At 40.3% G+C, this 8,838-nt stretch overlaps 1 protein-coding gene across 1 annotated transcript in view; it reads left to right on the forward strand.

Annotated features, from left to right (window-relative positions):
• The window catches only part of galnt9 (polypeptide N-acetylgalactosaminyltransferase 9), a 123,139-nt gene extending 115,619 nt beyond the window's left edge, over positions 1-7,520 (forward strand). Inside the window, exons 10-11 of the mRNA XM_085179361.1 lie at positions 6,212-6,379; positions 6,500-7,520. Of these exons, the coding sequence (XP_085035487.1) occupies positions 6,212-6,379; positions 6,500-6,646 (315 nt within the window). The 3' untranslated portion in view covers positions 6,647-7,520. The remainder of the gene's footprint in view (positions 1-6,211; positions 6,380-6,499) is intronic.
• Positions 7,521-8,838: the final 1,318 nt, after the last annotated feature.

The following is an 8,838-nucleotide window of genomic DNA, read 5'->3' on the forward strand; positions in this document are numbered from 1 at the left end:
CTTTGGTCTCTTCATCCCAGATAGACTCCGTAATGTTGAGATCAGGGCTCTGTGGGGCCCGTGCCATCGGGACTGTTTCTCTTCTTGTTGCTGAACAGATCTTTGTGATTCTGCTGTATTTTGGCGGTGGTTGTTATGCTGCACTGTGAATTCAGGAATAAACTGCTGCCTCCCCGACAGACTGAAACTTCTTTGCTATAATGTACACTGTACACGTATACATGATATAAGCAGTGATCCATGTGCAGCAGTCATTTAAAATGAATGAACCATAAAAAGGCAGCATGTTGCCTCCTGTCCTCTTGATCAGCTCTTGAGCCCGATGCAGGTTCCAAACAGAGCGTTGAAGCTGGGGAGTATGAGATGAACATGCAAACAGATGATATGCAAGCACAAATTTTAAAATGTGAAAACATCAGTCAACATAATCACTTATATTGCTGACATACAGTATGTCTGCAGTTAGATTTAAACACACGGAAAGTGAAGAATTTTTCAGAACGTGATTAAATATGCTGCAGTTTATTTTTCTTTAACGGTAAGAGAGGAGAACATGCGGCTCTTGGGAGTTTGGTATTAAATTAAATCCGAAACTCATTTTAAATGTGGTCAGGATTTGAAGGAAACACTGGAAAACTGGGGCACTCCCAGGAAACAATTATATGAATATGCGGGAGGATGCTGCTGGGGGAAAAAAGAGAAAGCATCTTCTCAGCACAACCTTTACTTGAATAGATACCAGAACAAATGATGCTGTGGGTGGGAGGCCCTTGTGCTGTTTTTGTGCTTATTTTTCTTTTGCACAGTGAAACCAAATCCAGTTCTCAAGATATGCATGCATCATTTTTCAAACATTTCCCAACTTTCCTGCAAACTGCTCTCGTTTTTAGTGATGCAAACCACCTCACTGGCCTCTCCTGCAAAGAGCTCCACGGTGTCAGTAATGCAAAGCTCGATCAACTCTTAATCCTGCTCCCCAGGGGGAAATAAACAAATGGAAATGAATTAGATTTCTTTGCATCATTAGATTACACTGATGACCGACATTATTTTGAGCCAGCTGTATTCGGTTTTGTCATTTATAGAATTTCTTCTTTTAAGATATAAAAAAAACCTAGAATTGATCAGGATAACTTCTCGCTGTGCTTCAGAGAAGTGAGTGTGTGCATGCTCTCCCTGAGGAAATCTAAATCATGGATAATGTCTCACATTTGTTCAGCAGTGCAAAGCAGTGAAAGGATGGTGGTGGAGCCACAGAGCCGGCCCCATTACGCTACTAGCGTGTGCGCACATCTACCTTCATAAAGCAAATGATGCAATATTTTATTGTCCACTGATAAAATTTTAGGATCGCTTTCTTTGCTGTATCCTGATCCTCCGGTAATCTGGCTTCTCTCACAAACACGGTCAGAGTATGACGCTATCAGCAGGCTTGTGCGCGTAGTGATGTGCGCGTTTCATTTAATAGTGGCTCAGTATTATTTGCATGTGATTTAATAAAAAGAAACAGAGTGGACAGCTGTGTGTAATAACGATACACTTCTCTGATAAGAGGCTGCAGATTCATCCAAATATCTGTCCTGCTGTCTTCAGATGGCAGTTAATGAACTTAAGGAGAAGCTTTTCATGCAGTATAAAGGACAACAGACAGAGTTGACGTGACCTTTTTTTTTTTTTAATTATCTCTTTTAAAGGGTTTCGCAGTGTTTCACCAGCACATTTTAATAGGATTTTGGTGCTAACAAAATCACACGCTCTGTTTCGAGGCTTGGCCACAAACTGTGGTATGACTTTGTGGCGCAGCAAGGAAGTTGCTCCACTGTTGCACTATCACCGTAACAAAGAAGACTCGCTATTAGCACGACCTCCAAAAAATGTTCTGCAAAACTCTGGTGATTGCAGAAATGCACCGGAGTGTGTAATGTTGCTGCATGAGCCACAGGTTAATTGGCTTGGCAGAATCATTTCCTCGCGTTAATTATTTGTTATGGACTCATTTTAAACGTATTAGCATATAAAACGCTGCCAGACTAAGCTGTAAACAGGTATTAGTCGGGATTATATGGAGTTTGTCTTGCCGAGTCATAGTTTACACCTTTATTAAATCTGTTTAGAGCATTAAAACCTTGAAAGACCCAAGAGGTCTACAGATGATTCTTAATAAGACCATCTGTAATAATGACCTCTGCCTAAAGGTCATTAAACTGTGTCTCCCATTGTAGTGAGTTTCAAATAAATAAATAATAATAAGTTTCAAATGTGCATGTGACATGTACGATGAGAGTTCCACACACGTATTTGGATGCATATTTTACTAGGATGCTGATGAAATATGTATCGCAGTGATCAGCTCAGCCAGCTCCAGTAGACCTCAAGTGAACCAAGATATGGTGCTTTATTGTTTTCCTGTTTGCCTCTTTATGACAGAAGATTGGCTTAAAATCCGCATGGATCTCCCCTCTCACATGAACAATCACCCATAGAGGCAGCATGTGCATTTCTAGTTTCTCCATCCATGCTCTCTAAAATCACCACTCAGACAAACATGTGCTGCAAACATTTCAATTAGGGCTGCCACGATTAGTCGACTAGTCACGAATACGTCGACTATCAAAATCGTCACGACTGATTTAATAGTCGACGCTTCATTTGAAGCTTTGTAAGATCCCAAAAGACGCAGGAATAAGTAGTAGGATTTAAGAGTGTAATAACGGACTGAAACAGAAGATGGCAGCACTGCATGTACAAGGATGCCAGCTGCCGTTAAACCCTGAAGAAGAAGAAGCAGCCCTGCTCAGTTTCCAACAATGGCGGCAGCTAGTTAGTTTTAATATTACTCTTATTATTCTTTCTGTTTCACAAAATAAACGTTTAACATGTTTTCAGGCGAGAATGTAGCTGTGTAAACCTCAAATATCTGCTCAGTTTATCAAGACACCACATATTTTCAAAAGCGCTCCGACGTTTTTGGAGACGTCTGTTAGCCACTAGCTCGATAGCTAGCCGGGGGCTAGGCTAACTAGAGCCGTGAGAACACCGGACTCCCGGCAAACCGTTTTCAAACCCTCTGCCGTCTTTCGCTACTCAGGTTAAACATGATATATAAGTCACTTAGATAACTTAAAAATGTTATTGTTTGGCTTTTTTAGTATTTTATTTGTTCCTGAGTAAATCGGTTTGGCTGAGATTAAAGTTATAGTTTTTACACAGCTGAATAAACGTCAAGCAGACAGCTGATTATCAGAAGTGTGAGATGCTCAAGAATTTACTCCGGTGTCCTGTTATATTTTAGATAGCAAGGAGTTTATTAAACTTCACCAAAACAATCTGCAGATTTCATTAAAATTTAATAAACTATCATCTTGTCTTTATTTTTAGTTAGCACCTTAAACACTTAAAGATGTAAGCTAATGATAGTTATATAAGAGCAGATGCCGCTGGTGCAATAAGCTGTACGTTTTACGTCCAATGGACGATGATCTGATTAGTCGACTAATCGCAAAAATAATCGGTGACTAGTCGACTATCAAAATAATCGTTTGTGGCGGCCCTAATTTCAATGTTAAAATTTATTGAGTAAAGCACTTTAATACAAAGCAAAATGCTACAAAAACATTACCAGGTAAACAGCTCATCTACTAATCGGAAGGTTGGCGGTTCGATTCCTGGCTGTTCCAGTCTGAATATTCTTGGACAACATACATATCCCAAACTGCTCTCTGATTCATCCGTCAGCGTATGAATGTGTATGAGTTATAGATTTAATGCACTTATGTTGAAAAAGCATGGAAAAAAGGAGCGCTTGTGAGAATGCTTAGAGTAGAAAAGTGTTATATAAGAACCAGTCCATTTACAGTTTTATAACAGTACATGTGCTTTAAGGTTTTTTTTATTATTTTTATGACATTTTTTAAGTCCGACCATTAGAGCAGCTGCTCTTAAAGAAAATAATGAATAATTGAAATCACATTGGTAGAACAGCTGTGGGTTATTCCACATGAGTAAAGTAAAATAAATAAGTTTGTCATAAATCTTGATTCCTGTTATTACACCGATTCTTCCAGGAGGTTACATAGATACAGTAAGTTATATAAAGTACTTAACATGTCACTACCTACTCTCGTGCATTTTGACGATTTAGGGAAGTCAAAGCAGCTTGGCCGTCATAGTGAAGACCTCCCCAGCTTTGGGGTCTCATTTTTCAGAGAGGATCATTCCCATAAATTATGAATGTTATCTCTACTGTATCCTTGCGTAATAGATACGTATCACGACAGAGGCTTTCATGCACCGGATTGCACAATGAGGGATCAAATTTTGGTTGTTAAGAGAAACTGTACCATAAATAAGCTGCACTGTGGCTTCAATGCAAAGTAACTTGAGCCTATTTTAGTGTATGAAATACAAAGCTTGTTAGCTTAACAACTGCAACAGTGCAAAAATCTAAATTCCAGAAACTGCAGCAGCTTCCATACGACAAATCAATCAGTGTAGTGTAGCATCATAGCGAGAGAGCTTTAAATGCTTTAATTAGTTTGTGGTTGATTACAATTCATTTAAAGTAACTATTAAACTGTCTGTGTTGGTATTATGACTTGAATTCAGTTCTGTTCATGCCGAAGGTTGCAGGAATAGTGCCTAAATACAGACTCTGAGACAGACAGAACAACTTAAAGCCTGCCTTTTATTTCAGCTGGTCTACAATCTGCAGAATCCTAAAGTCCACAGTGGACACAGGAGGTGACGAGACACACCTGAAACCAAGTAAAACAACAAGTAGAGGAAGTAAAACGAGGCATGTGACTATCAAAATAAAGCAGGAAGAAACTAAAAACTGACAGAAATAAATCTCCAAAAGTTGATTCTGTTCATCTGGACGTAGCGTTTTCTGGGAGAAATGTTTCGTCGCTCATCCAAGTGACTTCTTCAGTCTCAGCTGACTGCAGGTTTCAATCTTATAAACAGTACATTTGCATAATGACTGAAACCAGCCCACTGAAGGAACAATGGGCTGTGAGGTCAGTTCCTTAATCTTAATTATGCAAATTCTCATGACCATTGATCAACAACCACTGACCAAAACCCACTGATCAAAACCCACTGATGAAAGACCACTGATCAATGGCCATGAGTACCATTCACAGAGAGTTGGGGAATGGCTGCAATCACAGCATTGTAAGATGACAGAAATGAAGGCTTGACAAGACTCAAACGGATGCTGGGGAAACTTGGAGTAAACGAAAACATGAAGATTCAATAATAACAGAAACAAGAATACAAAACTATTAACTAAGAATTCTAAATATCAAAAGATTAGAATCAAAACTGAAAGAAAATAAAATACGCCAGAGTTCAGAGTCCCAAAAATGACCTTGGCATTTCATTTGACTTCTATTAATTTCCCATCCATCCATTCGCTTCCGCTTCTCCTTTTCAGGGTTGCGGGGGGCGCTGGAGCCTATCCCAGCTGTCATAGGGCGAGAGGCGGGGTACACCCTGGACAGGTCGCCAGTCTGTCGCAGGGCCAACACACAGGGACAGACAACCATTCGCACTCACGTTCATTCGCACATTCACACCTAGAGACAATTTGGATTATCCAATTAACCTATCCCCACCTATCCCCTATTAATTTCCCATTATTATTATTTTTTACCCAACATGCTCTCTCTCAACATATCAATGTGGGATTTATTTTTTAATTTGTACATTAATTACATACAAGACAGGCTGTAAATTACTTACAAAAAAAGCTGAGAGGCAGTACGTGTCGCCTTTCAACTTAGAGAAAATTATCCTAAAGTTGCTGTATATATAATTCAGGGCACTTGGTAATTAATCAGGATGATAAAGTGGGAAAGATGCACTCGTGCAGGTATGTGGTGTTATGTGCCCCAAACATGCTCCAGACAGAACCGGCGCAGATGACTCAGATAACAGTGAAGGAAAAACACAATGTGCCAATCAAACCTTAAACCCATTTTCTCCTCTCTGCTTCTGTAATTTCTGCCTGTCTGCTTTCGTAGAGCAGAATAGGTAAAGCACATTACTGCAAATCACATTCAATCACATCCAATGAAGCACATTTCCATCTTGCGCGTTCCACCGATGCCCTCTAAAAAGTCAAGTGTTTGCTTTTTATAAAGCTGTGTTTTCCACTGTGCTCGTTAGTTCAGGTAGTGTAACACATTTGATTCCCTTTGGCTTGCAGCTGGCTCGCTACTCTACGGAGGGGCTTCTCCAGCTTGGTCCCCTGGGGTCCACCACCTTCCTGCCTGATACAAAATGCCTCATCGATGATGGCAGAGGACGCACTCCCAGTCTGAAAAAATGCGACGCCGTGTCGAGGATTTCCCAGAGGCTTTGGGACTTTACACAGGTAAGAAGAAAACGTGCGAACGGATTTAAAAGTGCTGATTGGACGTGTGCATGCAGTCTGTTTTTTCCTTAAAAGCACTTTGAAAATTTGCTGTTATTTTTGTCTGCGTTTTCACTGCAGAATGGGCCGATCATCAGCAGGGACAGTGGACGATGCTTGGAGGTAGAAATGTCCAAAGACGCCAACTTCGGCCTTCGCCTTGTGGTCCAGAGATGCTCTGGTCAGAAGTGGATGATACGAAACTGGATTAAGCATCCCAGGCACTGAAACCAGAGAAAGACCTCTGAGACAGTTTGGGCAGCGTTTCAAGTCACAGTTAGATCTTAAACTGTGGACAGTTCAGAGCGAGCAGAGCGCCGGTGGTGCTGGTGTGTGGTATTTCACACCACGGACTACACAGTACACCGGGTCTCCCTCAGGCCACACAGCTTTCCAATACTGAGTTTTAAAGAAGAATATGTTCAATCCGTGTGTTCCACTGAGCTGCACATTCATACCAGACCTCATGGCAGGCTGCACCGTTTGAAATGGCCCACATCTGATATTCAGCTACAGTTGTACATGTATAGAGTCATCTGAGTGCAGCCCCTGAAGGTGGTTCAACCTTCTAGTAATTATATTGTTTCTACTGTAAAAGTATCAGCTCTTTGGAGATGAGAAAGCGTGGGTGGGTGTGTGATTTTATTATTTTTTTTCCTGAGTGAATCGGAGCAAATCAGAAGATATAATTGCTGTCAGTTGCCACATGAAAGTGATTATTTTGGGCTGTGGTATGGAAAATTGCTTTGGACTTAATGTGCTGCCCTGGCAAGACATGTAATAGGCTTCAAAGGGGCTGCCCATCATTAGACCGGGGGACATTTCAGCTGCACTCACATAAACCACGACGGTTCTTTGTTTCTTTGGACTGTATTGCTCACACGAGCAATCACGTGCCTTTTTGTCTCATTTTTCTGCTTCATCTGACCAGGGAATGTGAGTCCCACAAGCATGTACAAAATTATTTGAAAGTTATTAATATATAAAACAATGTATAAAACAGTCTAATGATAGTAATATATTGTAAAGGGAAAAAACAGTGGAACATTGATATCCGTAATCCGATAATAAATTAGGATAATAAAATCATTTTTATGACAAATCACCTCTTTGATGTTTTTTATGAAACTGGTGTCAACTTTGGCTTCTTGTTGCTACTTTTTTGTTTGTTGCTACTATATATCGGAAGACTTGAAGCAATCAACGGCTGCGAAATCACGTCTTTTGTTGTGCCCGCTCTTACAACCACCTCAAGCCACCGTCGGGTCTCGAGCCTCGTGAAATGCAATTGCTTCACATGACTCACAGGATAGTTGGTGTTCAGAGAGCGCAGAGAGCCTTCCAGTGATTGTGCCCAGAAGGTAACCTCTTTACCATTTTTCTCCGATGTAAGCAAAAAGGTGGCAGGTGACCCTGCTGGTCTCTTTTCAAATGTTTTTACTGTGTTTCTATCAGAACGTGCTATAATACCTCGACTCCACCAGCAGAAACGTCTGCACTGCTCTCGCACAGCTTCCAGTTATACGAGGTTGGCGTTTATATGGCCTCGGCGTCAGCAAAGTAGCTTGTAACAAATAGATGGTGTTTTACAGGGTTATCTGTAAAACACATATACGGGAAATTTATTGATTTTGTTTGGAAAAAAAAAACATCAACAGTTTGCTGCTAAAATCTAAAGTATACTTGAAGGATCCTGAATTGCAATCTTTTCGAGAATACCGCAAGAGCAAAGGTCAAGGTCAAGGTAACTTTATTTATACCCATAGGCAAGGTAAATTTGCTTTACAGCATTTGGCATCCCTTTAAAAACACACATACCCAGTAAAGATATAAACCTCAATGTGGCACATGTATAGTCATTTTAATATTTCGAATCAAAAACAGTTCTTATTTAATTCAGTGACAGCAACGGGGACAAAGCTGTTTTTATAACGCTTTGTCCTGCATCTCGGGAATAGAAACCTCCGTCCTGAGGGAAGAAGCTGAAATTCACCCCTTAGCGGATGGGAACCATTTTTAAGGATTGATAAAGCCATCCTCTGTACCTGCTTGGAGCACAGGGAGGCTAAACAAGACTGTGGCTCAGCTATCAGACGACTGGACCATCTCACTATCTGATTTAGAGTTTTTCTCTGTGACAGAGGTCTGACCGAACCATGCCACCAAACAAAAGGATAAAACAGACTCAATAAAAGAACAATAAAACAAAGTTAAAATTGTTTGGTCAATGTGGAAATGAGCAAGTTTCCTAAGACAATAAAGGTGCTAGTGACACTTTTTACAAACTGATTTACAATTTGATCAAAGTTCAGTTTTTCATTGATTATGGTCCCAAGATATTCATATGATTGCTCTATTTTCTGACCTTTAATTAAAGTGACTCCGTGCCCATTTTGTTGTTTCCTAAAATCAATCACCAT

Source organism: Neolamprologus multifasciatus, chromosome 12 (genome assembly GCF_963576455.1).
Source record: "Neolamprologus multifasciatus chromosome 12, fNeoMul1.2, whole genome shotgun sequence".
Classification (NCBI taxonomy): Eukaryota; Metazoa; Chordata; class Actinopteri; order Cichliformes; family Cichlidae; genus Neolamprologus; species Neolamprologus multifasciatus.